General features: G+C 42.5%; 1 protein-coding gene across 1 annotated transcript in view; it reads right to left on the bottom strand.

Moving 5' to 3' along the window:
- Nucleotides 1-350: 350 nt before the first annotated feature.
- IL31RA (interleukin 31 receptor A) overlaps nt 351-23,058 on the bottom strand; it is a 47,713-nt gene continuing 25,005 nt past the window's right edge. The window contains exons 7-15 of the mRNA XM_081517864.1: nt 19,541-19,620; nt 16,051-16,267; nt 10,762-10,944; nt 9,387-9,488; nt 8,415-8,561; nt 6,389-6,529; nt 4,477-4,570; nt 2,771-2,852; nt 351-1,429 (exon numbers count right to left, since the gene is read on the bottom strand). Coding sequence (XP_081373990.1) covers nt 980-1,429; nt 2,771-2,852; nt 4,477-4,570; nt 6,389-6,529; nt 8,415-8,561; nt 9,387-9,488; nt 10,762-10,944; nt 16,051-16,267; nt 19,541-19,620 — 1,496 coding nt within the window. The 3' untranslated portion in view covers nt 351-979. The remainder of the gene's footprint in view (nt 1,430-2,770; nt 2,853-4,476; nt 4,571-6,388; nt 6,530-8,414; nt 8,562-9,386; nt 9,489-10,761; nt 10,945-16,050; nt 16,268-19,540; nt 19,621-23,058) is intronic.

Raw genomic sequence — 23,058 nt, 5'->3', positions numbered from 1 at the left:
GTTACTAAGCATTCCATGTGCCCAGGCCCTGCTTGGCTGCTTCTGGGGAGAGGACTTTGCAGGGTGTGTTCCATAAGCATTCCTGGGCTCCAGGCCAGCATGAGGGACCAGAGTCCCTGTCAAAAAGCCACTTCCATCTTCAGTGCCTTTCAACTCCCAGGCTTGAGTACAACACAGAGGGGTAGCAGGGGCCTCTGGAAACTGTTGGCAGGGCTGGGCTATGACCTGGTCAGCGGGGTGGACCTGCCAGCCCAGGCAAGAGTCCCTTCCCCAGCGCCCTGCTGAGGCCCTCCCTTGTTCCTCCACCCCCCGCTGCAGGCGTGGAGTGGACCAAGGACAAGAGTCCTGGGTGGGGTGTTGCTGTAGACACTTGAGATTTAATGAGGGTAATGAGGCATTTCAGGCACTGCATCTGGAAGGCCACCCCACTTTCCGCCTCTATGTTGAAAGAGAGATTTAAAGTGACTCTAAAGCGACGCCAGGGCTGCCTGCGCCAGGGAGGAGTGGAGCCTAGAGCCAGGGAGGTCAAGGTGATGGGAGAGCCCCTCGCCTCCCAGCAGGTCACCCAAGGGCCAACTAAACAGCGGTCTTCTGGCAACAGGGAAAGTCTCTCCTGGAGCTGTGAGAAACGGCCCCAGCACAGGCCGTGCCCAAGGCCCAGTTCCTTGGGAAGGCCACATATGTCTGTCTCCAGTGGATACTGTCCCTCCAATCCATCTGCCAGGGCCCTCAGTGATAGCTTGTTAGCTGAACAACAATAACAACAAAAAATTGTTCTACATCTGCAAAGTGCTTGGTTGATCACCATCCTTTCTTCTCAAGCGAATTCCACATCTGTACCAACCAAGTCTGGGGGTGTGCAAGGCTTTCTCTAGCACAAGCAGGATGGGAAGATGCCAAGAGAGCTCTCGTGGCCACACCTTCTGCCTCTGCGTGCCACCCACCCTGAGACGCAGGGGGATTCAAGCCACGGCAGCACCTAGACTTCTCCTTGGATTTGCTCTGGAAGTGTCTCAGACACAAGAAATTCTCTGGTTGTCACTGAATTTTTCAAGTATGGGTTTGGTGCTCCTTCCTCACAGAGATGGTCTGGCCCAAAGCCTTGGACGGGAGGGAGAAACTGCTCTCTGGCTTCTGAGCAGATGCCCTCTAGCATCCCAGAACTCAGGCCCTGGGACCCTCTGGGTGGAATCTCGGTTGAAACAGTGGGACAATAAGGCCTGTTTGGGGAGGTCACGTACTCATTCTTTTCCCCTCCCAAGATATTTCCCCAACCCTTTCCAGGATCCTCAGTGGAAACCACTTCCAGAAAATTCTCAAAGTTCACCACCAACTTGTCAATAAGGTCATTGGGTGAAGAACATGGTTTTAGAATCCTGTCTTCTTCTCTGTTCACAGAGTCGTCAAACTTCTTCAGATTTAGCTTACCCTGGGAAAGTGAGAGAGACACGCCCTCAGTGGTCATTTGGGGGCCACACATGATGTAGACAAAAGCTACTGGGCTTGGGACACCCAAAGCCCACCTCTGCACTTGTCTGCCACATTCATCTCAGAGACCAGAAGTGGTGCCCTTCCATGGGAGCTTGGCTAGAGTGGCCCATTTCCTGAGAAGAACACACTACATTCAAATAATTTCTTCTTCTAGGGAGCCCAAAGCTATTTTTCATATAATCATGGGCTCACAAAATCCAAGTGGAGATGGAAGCATCAAAATTAAAACTCTTACAAATGGAAAAACCACAGTCATAAAGACAAATGACTTTCCCAACATCACCAGAAAAATCAAAGATGGCTTCCTGGCAGGGGCAGAGTCTGACATCTTTGTATTCCCAGAGCCTAGTTCAACGCCTGGCATATATTGAGCGATTAATAAGTGGGTACTGCAGATAATTCAAAAAACATTTTAGACATCAGACAATACTTCCTATGAATTAATTTACTCTCTTAATAACTTTTGATCAGTAGGAAGTTAAATAGGATAATACATGAATGATGAGAGAAGAAAATAGAAATAACAAAAATTTAATTAAATAAATAATAAAATAATTTTAATGTCCATGTTAAAAAAGTCTTCTGAGTTGAAATGAGGGCTAATACTAAAAATTCCTGCATCAAGGGATACTGAAAATAGTTCTTCAATAATAAGGATTGGAAGGTTATGCTTGATTGGCCTTATTTCTACTTAACCAAGAAATTAAACCTTAAAAATTTCAGAACAGTTTTCACTTTCAAAATGTATGTGAAAGGAAGCTTTCTATTATGAATAACTCACGAGAATACCCATTGCCAACTTCTCCAACCTGAGAAAAATAATTTGATGCAGCCTGCCTCAGCCTTTGGACAGAAATGCACATAAGCAGTCCCCAGGTGGTTCCTGGGTTAATTTGCTCTTGGCTGCTTTTTCAGTGGCCTCAACCTTATAGCTGGGCTCTCCTGCTTTCTAACTGGACAGTCAGGTCCTTAAAGGTAAGGCCAGTGTTTTTCTTCTGTGGCATCCTTTATAGGACCAGTTCTATGCCCAGCAAACACCAGGTCCTATGAGCCTGGTGAAGCCCTTTCCTCTTGTCCAAAGATTGAAGTCAAAGTTGTTCCAGGAAGGCTGATTCCACTTGTCCTGCCAGCCATTCCCTGGGATGTTTAAAACCTCAAGTTCCCCTTATGAGAACCCTGTGCAAATCTCAGCCCAGGACTGCTCCCCACCTGCATCATCCTGTCCACCTCCCATAACCAGTCTGCTGACAATCTCCTTAATAGAAACAGGAGTGTTTACCTTGAAATCATCTCCACACCACGTGGCTATACTGCTTTCAGCAGGGTTGGGAACATCAGGCCAACATAGGTGCTTCAGTTTGCTAATAAGAGAGAAGATTTTAAAACAGGAAGTGAGTCCAAGAAGCATTTTACTTGTACTGCATGGCCAAGCCAAAAGCATGTTAAGCCACCTTCCAGTGGAGGGGACACAAGACCCAGGTTCAAGTTGGGAAGATCTCGTAGAGAAGGAAACGGCAGCCCACTCCAATATTCTTGCCTGGAAAATTCCATGGACAGAGGAGCCTGGTGAGCTACAGTCCATGGGGTCACAAAGAGTCAGACAAGACTGAGCATGCACATATGCATGGGGAATTGTACGGCTCCCTGTTGAATAACGGCAAGCTCACAGCCTCCTGATGGAAACTGAGAAAACAAAGCACTTTGTGCGGGGGGTGGGGGTGGGGGGGCTGAAACTGCAGGTCATTTGTGGGACATGATGGAGGGAGACCTTTCCCCAGACAAAGCTACTCTTTCCCACTCTCCTGCCACTGCATCTCCACCCCCTGGTCCTGGTGCAGGGAATCACACTATCACAGAGCCATTTGTTTGAGATTTATTCCCCAGGAAAGGTAACACTCTAAGTCTTATAAGATACCCATATTTTAGAGCAGTGATTCTCAAAGTGTGATTCCCAACCAGCAGTATCATCACCACCTGGGAGCTTTTAGATCTGCAAAATGTACAAGAATTTGTGCTGAAGATTTAGTTACAATCCACGGGAACTGAGGTTGACTTAGTTTGACCATAACTAAGCACAGCTTGGGCTTTCCAGGTGGCATCAGTGGTAAAGAACCCACCTGCCAATGCAGGAGACATTAGAGACATGGGTTCAATCCCTGGGTCGGGAAGATTCCCTGGAGGTGGGCATGGCAACCCACTCCAGTATTCTTGCCTGGAGAATCCCACAGACAGAGGAGTCTGGCAGGCTACGGTCCCTAGTTAAGGTCTCTAGGGTCGCAAAGAGTCAGACACGACTGAAGTGACTTCGCACACATGCACACGCAAGCGTAGCTTGGCAGAGAAGGCTCACAACTGTGCGGTTCTGGAGAGAGAGGTCTACCAGGGAGGGAGCCCGTGACCCTCAGGGTAGAACGAGGCTCTCTGGGGAGAGAAAGCACAAAACCCTGAAGACAGGCTGCCTTCCCTACAGTGGCCAGAGCAGGCAGGACAAATGACCTTCAGCCAGCCCTCCAACACTGTGTAACTAGCAAGGACCAGTCTATGCTGGGCATGTGCTGGCCAGTGCTCTAACCCCATGGGCACCCTGCTCCCTACTCTACCTAGAAGAGAAGCTGGCTACCTGGAGGCCCTTTGCTGCTGCCAATGGTCCCCAATAGACACTGAGAAAGAGGATCTTCTCCCCACCTCTAGTCTCAATTGCAGAACATAGCAGATAAAGCCTGTGAGGCAGCTGGTGCTTCCCTGGCTTCAAAAAGTCCTAGGCCTGGTGCATGGGGCTGTTGGGGGTGGAGGTCCTCTGCTCCAGTTAGAATTTCGATGTGCCACAGTGTAAGGCACATGATAAATTCAGTAGCTATGTGAAAAACCAAAAAAAAAAATGAATGAACATGCCTCAATGGCAGAGTACTCTCTTCCACCCATGGTGCCTTCTACCCTCTTTCCACCCCTGATTTTGAGGGCCCACATTGCTATCTCCAAACTCACTTAGGTTTTTTGACGCCGTATACCATCGTCAGGATGATGAGAATAAGAAGGCCCCCTCCAACCAGAGAAGTTACAAGGAAAATCTCAAAGACACCTTTGGGAAAAGGAGAACAAAAGTCAATATTAGGCTGAGCTCCTTACTTTCTTGACAAAAATCAAAGATCAATATTTCCTTCCAGTAGTTTTAGCAACATATTCCCTGTCAATTTTCTTTCAATTTAATTCAAATTCATTCCATTTCTCCTCTCCCTGAATAATACTGACAGAAATTATGTTCCCCAGGTTCATTCTCCAATTTCATTCATTTAATAAACCTTTTCTGAGCATTTATAATTTGCCAAACACTATTCCGAGTAATAAAATAAACAGCAAGAAACACAAGAATCCCTACTCTCATGGAGTTTACATTCTGGTACAAGAATTCAGACAATAAATAATGTAAGATTATTTCAGATAAAATGGGTATTTTTTAAAATTATTTTTATTACTAGAGAATAACTAGGTTAAAGTGGGATAGGAGTTAGCACCTTTAGATAGGATAGCAAGGGAAGGCTCTTGGGAGAAGTAAAATTTGAACTAACATGAATAATGAGAAGAAACAAGCCACGTTCATTCTGGGGAAAGTATTCCAGGCAGAAAAAAGAGCAGATACAGGAGCATAAATGGGAACATAATTGGGAAGTGGTGAGAGGTGAGATCAGGAAGGGACAGATGAGAGAGTGTCCTGAAAGCTATGGGAAGGAGTTTGGATTTTATTTAAAATACAACAGAAGCCATTGGTGGCTTTTAAGCAGGAGGTCTAGGATTTTAAACTCTGGCTGCTGTGTGGAAAACAGATGGTAGAGGATCAAAGATAGAAGCAGGGAAATCTTTAAGAACCAAAGGTAAGAAACTTCTAGGCTCCAAGGTAGACTTTTGCCTTCAAGTTGACCCCTAGAGAAATTCCACCAGATACTGCAATTTGTGCCTAGTGTTGTAAAAATATAACATGATTTTTAAAGATTTTAAAGGGCAATATCTAAAAAGAAGTCCCTAAAGACAATGTTTTAGTCAATAAAAATAGAACATGTTTTCTGTGTAGAAACACATACTATACCCACATTTTCTAGAACCATAAATTGCTTTTCTTCTCTTGGAAACATGATTATAAACAAGGGACTTCCAAGAATACTTAGACTATTTCTAGCTTTTATTGAAATTTTGCAATATTCCTTCACTTTTGAGTTTCATTTTTTAAAAACAGTGTTAGTATATCCTTAAAATCAAATCTCTGTCATTAAAAGACTTGGAAAAATTGACCTGTTTCTCTGTTTCTCCCATCTTCCTTCCTTCTTTCTCCTTCATCTCCCTTCTCAGTCCATCTTCTTTCCCTCTTGAATAGCCCCCACAAGCATCATATGAATCACATTATATTTTACATTATTGTTATATTTATTAAACTTTTCTTGCTCCCATTTTTAATATAAAATCTGATTACTAGAACATATTAAGCACTTTTTTACTCAAAAGACTCCACAAATGATGACATTAAGTGGGTCAATGGTGCAAGGATTTTCCTTGTTTGACACACAGGGATTGTTGACTGTGAACTGGGGACAGTCTTGAGGTGGGGCTGGTTTGAAGTGTCAGTGAAGTTGGCATTAACTTGATCCCTCCTCTCTATGAAGATTTGGGGCTACCCCTGAGGAAGAAGCAAAACGGACCATCTTTCCAAATTCAGCTCTCAATCTTCCTGCTCTCCTTCCCATCACTCATATGCTTTCCTGGAGGGCCAGTGAGTCAGAGTCAGAACAAATGGTTCTTCTTACTTCGCCCTTTCATTTGGCTTCCCCATACCCCTGGCAAACACCATCTGTGACTGGCCTAAAGGAAATGCCAAGGAGACATTCCCAGGGACTAAAGGAGTACTCACTAATTGACAACGTCTTGAAGTTTATACTGGTGCCATTAGCTCCCCCAGCACTGGTGCTGGCCATGACCTTAACAGTGTAAGAGGTCTTTCGTGTCAGGGACTCCAGGTCATACTGCAGGATGCTGGAGTTGACTGTCTTGGCTAAAGGAAAAATACAGAAGTCAAACACCACAGCCAAACCCAAGTGAAAACTGTGCTTTATTGGAGCTCAAATAAGAGCACTGCAACCTGTGCTTCCAAGCTTGGCCATCTCACACTCCTATCTCTCTATCCATTAAAATTAGCTTATTAAGATGGATCAAAGTCTTAAATATAAGAGTTAAAACTATAAAATGCTTAGAAAACCACATAGGGTAGATCTATATGGCCTTGAATATGACCAAGACTTCTTAAGTATGACACCAGCACAGAAGCAGTAGGAAGATTAAACTGGACTTCATCACAATTAAAAGTGTCTGTGCATCAAAAGATACTATCAAGAGAGTGAAAAACTCACAGAATGGGAAAAAATATTTGCAAATCATACATTTGATTAGGAATTTGTATCCAGAATGTTTTTTAAAAAAACAAAAACCCTAACAACTCAACAACTGAATGACAAACAGCCCAATTTAAAAATGAGCAAAGAGACGGAAAAGACTTTCTCTAAAGAAGATATACAAATGGCCAACAAACACATATAAAAGATGCTCTACATCATTAGTTATTATGGAAGTGCAAATCAAAACCACATTGATATGGCTGATTCATGTTGATATATGACAGAAACCAACACAATGTTGTAAAGCAATTATCCTTCAATTAAAAATAAACACATTTTTAAAAAACCACATTGAGATAAAACTTTATACCCACTAGGACAGCCACACCTTTTAAAAATGGAAACTAGCAAGTGTTGATAGGGATGTAGAGAAATTAGAACTCTAATTTATTGCTGGTGGAAATGTAAATTGGTGTAGCTGCTATGGAAAAAAATTTGGTGGCTCCTCAGTAAGTTAACTTAGAATTCCCAAATGACCCAGCAATTCTAATCCTAGTATATACCCCCTAAAGAATTAAAAGCAGAGATTTAAGTATATATTTATACACCAATGTTCATAGCAGCATTAATCACAGTGGCTAAAATGTTTTATCAACTGATAAATGGATTAAAAAAAATGTTTCTTGATATAATAGAATACTATTTAGCCATAAAAAGGAATGAGGTGCTAATACATGCTACAACATGGATGAACTTAGAACACATTATGTAAGAGAAAGAAGCCAGGCCCAAAAAAAAAGGTCACATATTATATGATTCTACTTATATGAAATATCCAGAATAGGTAAACTCATAGAAACAGAAAGGAGTTTTGTGGTTGCTGTGGACTGTGGGACAAGGGTAAAGAAGTGACTGATTAATGGGTACACAGTTTCTGTTTAGAGTGGAAATAAGTAGTGTTATGGTTACAACATTATGGATGTTTAATACTTAATGCCACTAAATTGTATACTTTCACATGTTTGAAGTGATAAAATTTACATTATATGTATTATACCATAACAACAACAAAAATTAGCCTAAACAGAAACCCAGGCCTAGGCCACAATTGAGGATGCCAGGCAATATTGTAGATGGAAGAAAAAGGCAGTGGACAGTAGGAGCCATTGTAAAGGGTCCTGCACTGAAGCAAGTGCCACCAAACAGGGTCTGTCCCCTCTAGACTCTAGTCTAGGCATGTCCCACTCTGGAGTAAAGATCAAGAAGCTCCCTGGAGGCCCACTGTTCACAGCCTGATGGGCACAAATTATATCAATTTCTGTGGTCCCTACAGGACTCTCAGATACAGTCATTTAAATCTCATTTGACTCTTAAAAACTCAAGAGATGGGCACCCTTGACTCTGTTTTCAGAGAATCTCAAGGAAGTTAAGTGGTTCCTGAAAAATGGCAGGGCACCCATCACAGGAGCTACCCCAATAGCAGGTCTATCCACAGCATCTATCTGGGGCTCGGGGTTCTTCCAGCTTGATTATAAGCTCACTTACAGAATTCTTTTCCATCTTCAGCTTTGTAAAATATTGTGTAATTGTTGATGAAACCACGTCTCTGATGCTTGGGAATCTCCTTCCATGTAATTGTGACTGTCCTCACACCAATGTTCTCTGCCTTCGTTATGGGACCTGCTGATGGAACTTTATAGGACGGGGAGACAAATGAACACAGAATCACACCCCAGCGGGTCCTTCCCCTATGAAGTCTCTACGCAGTCCTCAAACTGTCATCAGTGCTGGGGGTGGGAAGTGGGGCAGAGTAGGGAAATGATGAATCAATTTGTCTTGAGAAAACTGTTGTCTGGAATCATGCCTCTCAACAGGAAGAGAAGCAGAGTCAAAGACCAGAGAAAGAGTACTTCCTCATAGACCTCTCACTAATTTGGCACCCAGCTTTTTCATCCATACGTGTAATAGCTATTATCAAACAGTTGAAGATTATGTCTCTGTGAGCTACCTTTGAGTGACAGGATATATTTCCTAAGGTTGAATCTGGAAGATGTTAACTTCCAAACAGGTAGAAGTAAAGTCTGAGTGGTTCACCAATAAAACCTTTGCATATTGCTATACAATCAAATATAATTTTTTAGCATCTCCAAGTTACAGTTAACTCTTAGGGTCCCTAGCTTGGTCTTTTCTGATTACAGAGCTGTTTGCACTGTTTCTTTGTGACTTTGGGCAAGTTGGTTCACCTCTCTGAGCCTTGCTTTTGTGAGATGAGGGGCTTGGACTTGATGATCTCTAATGTCCACCTCAGCTTTAAAATTCAGTGACTCCATACTCTGACCACAACTGTGCCAACTACTACAAACTGTAATAAGTATACACAGCTTACTACAAGCTAAATGTGCAGCACAGATGAGCACTAAAGCAGCTGTGAACAAGCTACAGGCCTTCACAGCCTTGTGTAAATGTTGGGCAGGCCCCAGAGTTTCCTTTGCCCGATGGAACCTTGTCCATACATACCACCTTCTTTGACATAAGCCTGGATGGAATATGGCTCGCCCACTCGGTTTTGCAACATTGGATACACAGAGATATTATAGCACCAGAAAGGGTTCAGTTCATCTGTAGAAAAAGGGGAGGTAGAGAGGGAGGGGGGCAGAGGGAGGGAAAGAGAGAGAAGGAGTGAGGGAGGGAGAAAGAAGCATTAGGTGCATAGAAGAAGGAATGCTAGACTAAGACTTATGACCTATGACTTACAGAAGATATTTTATTTCTCTATCATCTCCACATCTGGAAAATAAGGGAGTTAAGTTGGATGGTCTCTAATATCTCTGTTGGTTCTAACATTTTAAAACTAATTCTTAGAACCAAACCTGCACCACTCTGACAAAATGACTGAGCCACCCAGGAAGGGAGAAGTAAGAGATCCAGGCTCTCCATCACTGATTTTGTTACATCATTTGGGGAGCACTACAGAATAAACTTAACTCTTCTTTCAATAGCATATCACCCTAGAGAACTCAGCTACCATACATTCTAGCTCTTCTGTCTGTCTGCATCCCTACATAAGTATAATTCTTCATATAGATGCTGCTGCTGCTGCTAAGTCGCTTCAGTCATGTCCAACTCTGTGCGACCCCATAGACGGCAGCCCACCAAGCTCCCCCACCCCTTGGATTCTCCAGACAAGAACACTGGAGTGGGTTGTCATTTCCTTCTCCAGTGCATGAAAGGGAAAAGTGAAAGTGAAGCCGCTCAGTCGTGTCCAACTCATTAGCGACCCTGTGGACTGCAGCCTATCAGGCTCCTCCATCCATGGGATTTTCCAGGCAAGAGTACTGGAGTGGGGTGCCATTGCCTTCTCCCATATAGATGCTGCTAAGTATTAAAAAATGGTTGGAGTGATAGGACTGGGAAAGTAGAGCCTCACTTATGTGTCTTATATGAAGCAGGGACTTTCTTGAAAAGAAGGCTATTCTCTGTATCAGTCACTTGGGGAAGGGCCGTAGAACCTAAACATGTAGCCAGAACTGAAGGAGGCATCCTAAGTAGGACAGATGAGATACAAACTGGTGTTTCCACACAATCACATGATTTCCACATTGTATCCACATGATCATGGTACCTAGGAAGAGCTCTCTGCTGGTGGGTGTCCACCATCAAAGATGGTGCTTTCCACCTGGAAACACGTCAGCTGCCTAGTCTGATACTCACGGCTTCTTATTCCAGCATTGCTGGGAAATGCCAAGAAGCACACGTCACTAAGCTTGCCCTAGCTTGTCAAGTTCTATTACTCACAACTTACAGGTTTGAAGCCAAAATTAAGGATTTTAAAACTGGTGAAAATGAAAGCGAATCCTACACAGCAAGAACCTGTGGGGTCCGCACTGGCTACCTTGCTGGATTGTCCAGTTCCTGGTGTGAGACACAGACTCCCAGGAAATGGCCAAAGGCTTTGAGTCCAAGTCTGGGACCCACTCCACCATCCATGTATCGACCTCCAGAGCAGAGCTTTGCCATTCCACCACCAGCTGGTCCTGAGTGAGGCAGGTGTGCATGGCCTCAATACACTGGAACACTGAAAGGAGAGGAAAAGATTGCTTCACAACACCGAACTCATCCTCCAAACACACCAACCACATTTACATCTATTCACTGCCCAAAGTGTAAAGAAGGTCAAAGTTCAGTTTCTCCACCGCCACCTTCCACTAGGATGCTGTTTTTAATGTATTTGTTGTATCCCTTTTCCTTACTCTTAATATTTGGTGAAGTGCCTTTTTTTATGTCCTCCAAATTTGCCTGTTGCCAGCAGAGAATCTTACTAGACAGTTGATGACTAAGAAGAATTACTGGGCAGCTCTGGGGTCTGTGCAAGTCAAAAGGAAAGTAAGCCTGAGACAAAGAACGGATCTCTAAAGGTAGAATTTCAGGCATCTATAACTCTGTGACCGGGAAGCTGGAAGCTGGTGACCCTAAAATCATAGCAGGGTGATGGCTTCAAATTTCAGCTATCTAAACTGGTGCTATACAACCTGGCTATGCAGTCCCATCTTCAGGTAGGAAGAACTGTGTCTGCTGCAGAAGGATGTAGACACACCTAACTGAAGCACCTAGATGTGGACCAATAGGTAAAAGACTACATTCCCTGCAGACCTAGCAAAAAGACAGGTGGGGAAACAGTCCACAGTGTTCTTTAGTAGAAAAGTTGAACATGTGGCTTCAAATCTAGTACTTGGGATTTAATCAGAATCAGAGAGTTCCCTTACTGAAAATGTTCTGAATACGCAGAAGAGAGGACTACTGGAGATGTGGGGAGAGAAGGAGGAGAAGGAGGGCATGAAGGAGTGGGGCTCAGAAGACCGTAGTATGTGGCTTTCCCTTCTTCTACTCCTCACCACCTGCAACACCCCTGAGCCAATAGAATTGGAATCCACAGGAAGCATGTTTAAATTAACATCAAAGATGGTCTTGGATGAGGGCAGAAGAGGAGGTGGAGTCCCTCAAAAAAGCCAAAATGCCTCTTGAAGTTGGAAACCTAGCCAAGTATAGAGATTTGGCATAAGAGGCCAGGGGGTACTAAATTCTGCTATGTCTATGCAACAAATACATTACTATGTGTAAAATAGATGACTAATGGGAACCTCCTCTATGGCAAAAGGAACTCTATTCAGTGCTCCGTGGTGACCTAAATGGGAAAGTGAAAGTTGCTCAGTCGTGTCCAACTCTTTGCGACCCCATGGACTGTAGTTCATGGAATTCTCCAGGCCAGAATACTGAAGTGGGTAGCTGCTTCCTTCTCCAGGGGATCTTCCTGACCCAGGAATTGAACCAGGGTCTCCTGCATTGCAGGCAGATTCTTCACCAACTGAGCTATCAGGGAAGCCAAAGAAATGGGAAGGAAATCTAAAAATGAGGGGATATATGTATATGTATAACTGATTCACTTTGCTGTACAGCAGAAACTAACACAACACTGTAAAGCAACTGTGTGTATGTTAGTCATTAAGTCGTGTCCAACTCTTTGCGACTCCATGGACTGTAGCCCACCAGGCTCCTCTGTTCATGGGATTTCCCAGGCAACAATACTGGAATGGGTAGACACTTCCTTCTCCAGGGGAATCTTTCTGACCCACGGATCGAAGCCTGGTCTACTGCATTGCAGTCAGATTCTTTACCATCTGAGCCACCAAGAAGCTCCCCACTCCAAAAGCAACTATACTCCAATAAAAACTAATTTAAAATAAAAGGAAAACAACAAAAACAACAACAAGCCCCAGAGGGCTGTGTACGTATTTAGGAGCCTCTGTTCTTGAAGCTCACAATTGACAAGAAAGGAGTCCTTTCCCCATACTGGGCCTTCATGAGAGACTCTAGCGTCTGGTCTAGAAGCAAGGCCAGAGAATCTGTCAACTTGAAAAGGTAGCTCTGAGGAAGGGCAACGGAGACATGGGGAAATTGTGAAGCTGGAGTGGGGCAAGGAGCACAGAGCCAGGAAATCAACCCCCCCTAAGCCCTAGGGTTCCAGCTCTCTCCTCCCTGCCCTACCCCGCTCACACCCTCTAAGCATCCTTAGTCACTGTTGCAGTCAGGCTGAAAGTCATTACTGGAGCATTTGGAAACTTACTCAGCCTCTGTAACCTTAGTGTTCCCTGATCCCCTCAGTCGGTAAAGAATCTGCCTGCAATACAAGAGACCCAGGTTCGATTCCTGGGTTGGGAAGATCTCCTGGAGAAGGAAATGGCAACCCACTCCAGTATTCTTGCTTGGAGAATCCCATGGGCAGAGGAGCCTGCAGGCTACAGTCCATGGGGTCACAAGAATCAGATAGGACTTAGTGACTAAACCACCAACCGATCCTCTCTGATGCCTTTTTGCTGTCTTTATACGTCACCTGCTTGGGATAACTTTGAGCTGTAACAAACTTCAGAGTTCCCGTGTAGGGTCAGGCTGGAACCAACCTCCCCAGGACTGTCAACTCAGATCAAACCATTATGGGTTGAATTGTGTGCCCGCAAAAGATATTCTTGGTATTGCACAATGTAACCTTATTTGGAAAGCAGGTGTAAGCTAAAATAAGATGGGAATCCTTAGCCCAATATGACTGGTCTCCTTAAAAGTGGAATTTGAATGCAGAGACAGACACACACAGGAAGCTGGTCATGTGAGGAATGAGTCGGATTAGAATTATACTGCTGCAAGCTAAGGAAAGCCTGGGGCTTCCAAAAGCTGGAATAAAAAGGAAGGATCCTCCCTTAGAAGTTTTTGAGGGAGCATGGTCTTGCCAATGCCTCATTTTCAGACTTCTAGCAGAACAATGAAGCAGTTGAGTTTCTGTTGTTTGAAGTCACCTAGTCTATGGTGCTTTGTTGGGAAGATCTGGGAAAATCAATCAGCATCTTTGGCTCAGCCTCCTCTTCTTCCCTGGCCTTCCTTCCTTTTCTGATTAATATACCACTTGCACAAACATCCCAACTTGAAGATGGAAGTGAGTGTTGGTTGCTAACCCCACACTCTTTAGCAGCATTGGAACTCTGAGGAGCAGAAATCAGGTCTAAAGAGTTAAGAAATAAGCACAGATTCTGGACCACAGAGGGTGTGGAATCAAGCCATGAGTCAGCCTTGAGAGATGAAAGGGTCTGGGCAGCATTAAGGGTTGTTGAAAGAAGTTTCCAAGTCATTGTTCTACTGAATATCCACTAATTGCCTCCATCACTCAACAGTCACTTTTTGAGCAACTTCTCCAAACACAATACACCCCCAGATGTGGCAGGAAATAGATCCTTCTTGAGAAAAGAGGAAAGGGACTTAGACTGCAAATGCCATCAATTTCTTATGATCTGCATGAAGTCAGTCACTCTGGACCCATCAAATACCATTCTCAGATGCCAGTAGTGCTTCATCTTTGTCCACCATCCTAGCCCAACCTGAACACTACCTCAACTTAGTACCAACCTCCTCCTCAGACAATTGGCCATGTTTTGCCATGTCCTGCCTCAGACCACTCCACAGCTGTCTGCTGGCTAAGGTCTCCTAGAAGCAGAGCTTCTTGGGGCCAAAAGGAACCTGAAGGTGTTTCTACTCCAATTCTTTATTTGAAAAATAGGAAAATAGAGGTCCACAGAGGAAAATAATCGTTCAGTATCACACATCAGCTGTGATCAGATTTCTAAGTCACTTTACTAAGTCCAAGGTTCTAGATAAAATATATTGGACAAGTTTGGAATCATGTAGACTTGTGCTTAAAGTCCACCTGAGAGATCTTTGGGCAAATTACTAAGCTTTCCTGAATCACAGCTTCATCAGCTAGAAAGTAAACCTGGTAGCACCTATCCCATGGGTCATTTGAAGCTAAAATTAGGTCAAACCAAATCATTTTAGCACAATGTCTGACATATCCTAATGGACAATATTGGATAATTATACTTAATGATTGTTAAACTTACAATCATTATATAACTATTCTCCAGGTGATTCTATTAAACAAAATTCTGTAAAACATCACATTCTTAAACGTCCTGGACTAGGAACTGCAAAGAGATGTAAAGGGTCAAATAGTAAACATTTTAGGTTTTGTAGGCCTCTGTTGGAACTACTCAACACACTGCCATTGCTGCACATTGTTGCAGGAGACGCAGGAGACAAGGGTTAGATCCCTGGGTCAGGAAGATCCCCTGGAGAAGGAAATGGCAACCCACCCCAGTATTCTTGTGTGGGAAATCCCATGGATAAAGGAACTTGGTGGGCTACAGCCCATGGGGTCGCAAAAGAGTCAGACAAGACTTATTAACTGAACAACAGCAATAAGATCTATAGAGAAAATAAAGCCAGGAAGAGGAAATAGATTGCCTGCAATTCCTTGAATAAGACTCAAAGAAGCTATTTTATTCCAAAACAGGATATAAAATATAAGCTTGCCTGAGAGTAGTAACATTTTTTAAATTACTTAATTAAAGGTGTAATGAGCAATTATTGGCAAGAATAAACATTAGAGCCAACTCAGCAAAGATCCTGGTGCTGGGAAAGATTGAAGGCAAAACAAGAGGGCGGCAGAGGATGAGATGGTGAGATAGCATCACCAACTCAATGAACATGAATCCAAACAAACTCCAGGGAGACAGTGAAGGACAGGGAAGCCTATGGCATGGGGTAGTCCATGGGGTTGCCAAGAGTCAGACACTACTTAGCAACTGAACAACAACAACAGTTAACATTAGAAATATCCCGAACTAGATAGTCAAATGTAAGGGAGAAAAGGAAGAAAACAGAGAGTGAACAAATCAAGACTGGGATGTGGTCAGCATTGTGAAGGGAAGATTTTGAAAGACATCTTTTAGCCACTGAGGATAAATATGGCAGACCTGACAGTTTTATAATGCTCAATCCAGCTTATATTCACTCAGAATAAAACAAATACAAGCTGCACATAGAACTTCTAGGCTCATGACTGTGTATCATATGATTTATGAAATCTCTGATTTTCAACACAGGCTTTATTCCAAAAGAACATTATTTCAAGAGGCTCATTAATTAATTGAAGATTATGATCACCCCACCATAACCTAAAATGTCCTTACTTCATTTTCATTTTGATGCTAATAAACAGCAACCATTGAGAGGATAGGGAAATCAGATGGCAAATCAGATGGGGTCAGGCATGTAACTAAGAAGTTTACGTCATACTTACACTTTTCATCAATAGCTGGAATCCTCAAGGTGGCCTCTGGAGATTTCCCAAAAGAATTATAAGAAATCACATGTACCCAGTAGGTCTGGTTTCCCAGGTACAGTTCAGGCTGCTGGTTAGTAGTGTTCATTATCTCTGTGAGGTTAGTATTGTTTTCTGGAAAATACCATATGTTGTAACCAAGTACTTTCTCCAGGACTGGGGCTCCTTTTGCCTTCTGAACACAAAGGAAACAAAATTTACCACTAACAGCAAAGAAAGAAAGTCATTGAGACAGCAATAAATGGTGGGAATCAGGGATGGGAAGTGATATTAACTATTAGGTGCTAAACTATAATCATGTGATCGTCGCTGTGGGATAAGTAACATACCCTGCACCATGTTAACCCTCCAAATGCCAGAAGAGGGGATTTCTAAATGGTCTCTTGGTATCAACTCTTGACATAAGTCTAATCCCACAAAGCTAAATTAGGATGATACCCAAACCAATGCAAGCAAGCCACTCCCTATTCCTTTAGGCAGCATCTTTCTCTCGATCTTATACGGGAGAGGTTGTTGTTCAGTCGCTCAGTCGTGTCCGACTCTTTGCTACCTCGTGGACTGCAGCGTCCAGCCTTCCCTGTCCTCCACTATTTCCCGTAGTTTGCTCAAACTCAAATTCATTGAGTCGATGATGCCATTCAACCACCTTGTCCTCTGTTACCCACTTCTCTTCCTGCCTTCAATCTTTCCCAACATCAGGGTCTTATCCGGTGGGTCAGCTCTTCACATCAGGTGGCCAAAGTATTGGAGCTTCAGCTTCAGTCCTTGCAATGAATATTCAGGGTTGATTTTCTTTAGGATTGACTGGTTTGATCTCCTTGCTGTCCGAGGGACTCTCAAGAGTCTTCTCCAGCACCACAGTTTGAAGGCATAAATTTTTACTTTTTTTATTGTCCAGCTCTCACATCCATACATGACTAGTGGAAAAAACATAGCTTTGACTACATGGACATTTGTAGGCAAAGTAATGTCTCTACTTTTTAATATACTGTCTAGGTTTGTCATAGCTTTTCTTCCAAGGAGCAAGTGTCTTTTAATTTCATGGCTGCAGTCACCATCCACAGTGATTTTGGAGCCTAAGAAAATAAAGTCTCTGACTGTTTCCATTGTTACCCATCTATTTACCATGAAGTGATGGGACCAGATGACATGATCCTAGTTTTCTGAATGTTGAGTTTTAAGCCAACATTTTTACTCTCCTCTTTCACTTTCATCAAGAGGCTCTTTAGTTCCTCTTTGCTTTCTGCCATAAGGGTGGTGTCAACTGCGTATCTGAATTTATTGATGTTTCTCCTGGCATTCTTGATTCCAGCTTGTGCTTCATCCAGCCTGGTATTTCACATGATGTACTCTGCATATAAGTTAAATAAGCAGGGTGACAATATACAGCCTTGACATACTCCTTTCCCAATTTGGAACCAGTCTGTTGTTCCATGTCCAGTTCTAACTCTTGCTTCTTTATCTTCATACAGGTTTCTCAGGTGGTCTAATATTCCCATCTCTTGAAGAATTTTCCATCGTTTGTTGTTATCCACACAGTCAAAGGCTTTAGTGTAGTCTGTGAAGCAGATATAGATATTTTTCTGGAATTCATTTGCTTTTTCTATGATCCAATGGATATTGGTAATGGACAGAGGAGTACAAGCTTAAAAGTTGAGGCATTTCCTCTGAGCCAATCCCAAGTCTGTTCTGGTCCTGAGTCGTCTCTTATATGGAAATCTCTAGGGGTTGGAGAGTACCCTGTCCTTTTATCTCCATACCACCCTCTCCAAGGAGATAGCTAGCTTCCCCAACCAGACATTCCAGCTAAGAGGACTAGAACATTCAAGGTTACTGTACCAGACCAAATCCATGGTAAGAAAGGAAGGTGACCCCAGGGGCTCCAGGCCAACCTCTTTTTTTCAGCCTTGAACCTGAGCCCATTAATCATATGTTTTGCTAGAGATCAGCATGCTGAGTATTTCTCAGGAATTAGAGGGCTTTCCTGTTTTTCTCTTTCTGTTACTGATAACACACAGAGATGAGCAGAATGACTGAATATAAGGTCAGAAGGACTTCAGAAGTCACTTTGTCCCACTGCCTTTCCAGTTTGAGAATTTCCTTTACACCTCTCATGACATAAAAAGTCAGTTAAAAATCTTCCTAATGACTGGGAGGCATTTATCTTTCATGATAACTCATTCTCTTTTTATAGTAAAATAATAGTTTTATTGAGATATAATTCACATACCAGAAAGTTCACTTTTTTGGAGTATGCAACTCACTGGCTTTTAGTATAGTCAAGAGTTGTGCAATCATCACCACGATCTAATTTTAGTTCATTCTTTTTTAAGCAGCTCTACCTATGTGGGTCTGGCCACACACAGGATGTGCCCTTGTTTACCTTCCTTCTCAGAAATATGTTGACAGAGTAATTCATTTTCACACTTGATGACTGAGAAAGAACTCACAACATCTGGGACCAATTCTTGAAGATTTCCTAACACCACTGGCTGTGTTCTCCCTTGCCTGTTGCCACTGAGGGTGTCCTTCTGTCTTCGGGGTGGGGAGAGGAGAAAGGTAGAAGAATGCTCCAACACTGAAGTAATTGGGATTGGAAAGTCATTTGGAAAGAGCAGGATGATTTCTCCATTTTCAAGAGCATTTGAAACTTGCCCAGACTTGAGCAAGTATGAAATAACCCAATGAGTATTTCCTGAGAAATTTGGAGACACACCAAAGAATTGGGGCATCTCACTGCTCTCCTCCCTCTCTTCTTTCCCCCAACTCCTCTCTCTTATTTTCTGGCTGGTTTTTCCCCCTCTGTTTGCCCTTTTTCTTTCCTACTGACTCCCTCTTCCCCTCCTTTTGTGCTTTTTCCTACGGTCACCTCTCATCCCCTCTCTCGTGTCCTCTGTATTAACCACATGGCTCCTGCTTTGTTCCTCATTCCGAGGCCTCCATCCTACAAAGGACCATTTGGCCCCTGTTCTATCCTTGGAGTCCACTATCCCAGTGCTCTGGGGGGCACTTGTGCAATGACCTCAGGACACACTAGTAAGCTCGCCCCCAAGCCAGTGCGCTTCTCCAGTGTGGGGGTGGAGGCTATATAATTTTACATTGCCTTGGAGTGAAGGCCAGCCAGCAACGGTTTTCTCCAGAAGGTCAGGGTGCCTCCTGCACTTACAGTTGCACTTATACTTTGTACCTGTCCCAGGTGTTAACATTTCCAAGTGTTAACATTTCAGATCAAAGAAGAAGGCTCAGGGTCTGCATTGCACATTCAGGGCAGCTACAAAAGGACATACAGGGCTTTTCTGAGGTAGGAAACCATTGTGAGATTTGGGGCATCAAAGCCTCTAGGGAAGGAGATTAGGGAGGTAAAATGTCCATAATCACAGTTCTTAGAGGTATAAGAGACCAAGGCTTTTACACAGAATTGTAAATAAATAACCCAGAGAGAGGTCACCTTCCACAACAACTGCACTGGCCTTTTTCCATCCACTTTGTCTGATCTCAGGACTCTCCATAGATCCAGGCCATGCGGAGCTGTAAAGAATAAGAGTGAGGTGTTCAGCAGAGACAGAAGGGAGTTGTAGCAGGAGATGGTGAAATTAGTGAGGCTGTCTGTTTAGAAAATGCAGCTGGGGAAGATTTGCTCCAGGGGGACAGCAGGAGTAAGGTGGAGAGTGGAAGACTTCATTTCAATGAAGTCTTCATCCTGTGGTTGAAGGACTAGAATCAACCAAAAGTCAAAAATAACAAAGGATCTATAAAATTAATATCCTATATATAAGTCACTCCTCCCCTGCAATGAAAATGTTGGGATTTTCTTGTATTAGAACACCACTATAATGTGGTGCAAAGCTTTGTATTTTGTGAAAAAAAATAAAACCACAATCATGTAGGGCAAAAATAAAATAAAAAAATAAAATTGCTCTTGGATCTGATGACTTAAGGTAAGCTAAAATAAACTACAATAGATCCCACTGTAATATAATTTATCACTCAAATTTGGATTGGAATATGACATCTCATGTCCTCTATCATTCACATACATGAAAGCTAGGAATAACATAGGTAACTGCTAAAGAGATTTTATACATAATTTATGCCATATCTACTACCCAAAGAGATGAAACCACACACTTACAATGTTAACCACACACTTACAATGTTATAAAGTAAAACAAAGAATCAAATAAGAAAGAAGCAGAGAAATAATCTTTCCTAAGCCCCTCTCTGAGCTCTAAATTTAATGCTGATTTTCCAGGCAGGAAGAGTGAAAAATAATAAAATTTAGTTGTGTATTCCTTATGGGCTGATAAAAAGAACACATGGAAATCATTGTGAAGAGGCAAGATTTTTCAGGCTATGGGCATTAAATTCATAAATGGAATTATCTTGTAGATCCAGTCAAAAAAGACAAAAGATAACCTAAAAGCTGACGTCTGCAATCACAGTTGAACAAAAGTACATAAATATGGCAGGTGCACACTTCTCATGGTTGTCTTCTATGAAATACAAGGTCATAATGTGAAAGCTAGGTTCATGCATTTCTCCAGTGAAAAACAACATACCTGAAGACAGCATAGTTCAAGTGTGTTAGCTTCTGATGATCTACCTATTCAGGGGTAAAAATTTAAAAAAAAGGGGAGAAAGAGAGGAATTTCTATTACACTTAACCTCTGGACTGTATCTCCCAAATATCTTGTCTCAAGGAGTTTTGGCACAAAGTGGGCCACTGGTAATTTATAGTTGAACCTTCTGACATGCACCTGAAATTTCAAAATGCTGAGCTACTGACTAAAGAATGACACATACACTTTAGTCAAGACGGGAAAGCAGGGTTCTAAAGAACTGTTCAGAAGCCTATTGGCCTGTAATTTGTGAAATTGAGGAAATGTCTCTGAAGCTGCAGTTGATGAACACAAAATCTTTTCTTAAGGAAATCACATAGATGAAAAGAATGTAATTCAGTTTGCAAAAATTGGGGTCTGCCACTCAGGCCAAGATCTAAACTATTTTAGTACTGAGAGACTATTTTTAGGGATTTTTTTTTAATTCAGGTAATTGAGTGTTTAAAGTGAAATTACATACTGAACCCTAGTTAAAGACAACTTCATAATGTAGAAAAGTGCACTAAAGGGCAATTAAGTCAATGACCTGTCTTGTCATCAATGAAGGGTGACATTTCTACAACTACGCTTGCAGAAGCCAAAATGTGGGTAACACAGTCTAACTGCTAGGTTCCAAGTCTCCTGATGAGACCTATTGTAATTCCATGTAAGTTCCATATAAGGAAATTGGAACTATTTAAACTTTATATGTAACTCAATCTGCATTCCATTGAAATGTTGCTTTACAAGCTCTGCCAAGAGTTTTCCCAAAGGTCTTTACCGAATCAAGAGACTGTACAGTCAGGACTCAACTTTATCAGACACAGAGCAACAGGTTTCAGCCTGTCAACAGGTTACAGCCTGAGATGTAAGCAAAGACAGTGTTCCTCCCAGAAGACAGTCTTCTCAGCACAAAGCTACAAAGTCATGAGACCTACGTAGGTGACCCACAGAGCTGGAAAGACTCTCAATCCATCTCTTACTTGCAGAGTCTCTCTGTTCCAGTTACACGAAAGTCAGACTCTGGGATAATAATATTGAGGATAAGAAAGAAAAACCTAAAGGCAAAGTTTTCATTACAAGCCAGTTCTAAATACTCATCTGAAGCATAGGCAGAAACAAAAATAAACTGATGATTAAATAATCTATCATTCCAGTCATTGATTAGAAAGAGTAAAATTCTCCTTAGATTTACCCCATAGGCAGCCACTTAGTTCTGGTAGATGGTAGAGGGTGCTGATGAATGAATTTAATCAGGTATTTTCTTCTTTCACTGTGGTCACTATTTCCTGCAGATGTGTTCCAAAGAGAAACAGTCTTTCTGATGTAGACTTCCTACAGACGCAACTTTTAGTAAAACAAATGGCTAGCATGTAAATCTTCTACAATTATGTGTGCATGCTGAATTGTGTCCAACTCTTTGCAACCTCATGGACTGTAGCCCAACAGGCTCCTCTGTCTATGGAATTTTTCATGCAAGAATACTGGAATGGGTTGCCATTTCCTCCTCCAGTAGATCTTCCCAACCTAGGGATTGAAACTGCATCTCCTGCATTCATAGGTAGATTATCACTTGAGCCATCTGAAAAACCCTCTTCTACAATTATTACAGTCAATTTTCCATGATCATAAGTCGATAATGAATAAATTAATAATCCAGCTTAACCAAATGGAGAAAAGTAATAATTCTGTATTTGTGAAAGAATAATACTAAGCTTTTACACATTTGCCAAAATATTTACATATTGGTGGTGGTGGTTTAGTCGCTAAGTGATGTTCGACTCTTGCGACCCCATGGGCTATAGCCCTCCAGGTTCCTCTGTCCATGGGATTCTCCAGGCAAGGAATACTGGAGTGGGTTGCCATTTCCTTCTCCAATTACATATTGGAGTTTACATATTTCAAGGCATCAACTGTTTAGACAGATGTAGTAAGAATTTGCTGCTCTGTTGTTCCAGTTACAATCTGGAAATACCCACAGTCACCACCAATCACCACTTTAGACACATTCTGCTGCCTTTGCTGAAGACTAACACTAAGAATCGCTCACATTTAGCAAGTGTCACATACTAAGCATTTTACCTGAATCATCTCATCTAACCTCCACAGGCTTATAATTAGGTACATCAATGTTACTATTTCCTCGTCTGAGGTGCTAAGAAGTGAGACAGTTGCCCAATATAACTTTTAAGTAACAGAGCCAGGAAGTGAATATTATTATATCTGTTTCCTGTTGCTGTTCACTCCCTAAGTCATGTCCAACTCTGCGATCCCAAGGATTGCAGCACTCCAGGCCTCCCTGTCCTTCACTGTCTCCTGAAATGTGCCCAAGTTCATGTCCATTGAGTTGGTGATGTGATCCAGCCAT

Source organism: Giraffa tippelskirchi, chromosome 8, assembly GCF_054371585.1.
Source record: "Giraffa tippelskirchi isolate mGirTip1 chromosome 8, T2T-mGirTip1v1.2.pri, whole genome shotgun sequence".
NCBI lineage: Eukaryota > Metazoa > Chordata > Mammalia > Artiodactyla > Giraffidae > Giraffa > Giraffa tippelskirchi.
The sequence above is the reverse complement of the archived record's forward strand: the minus strand, read 5'-3'. Positions and strand labels throughout refer to the sequence as shown.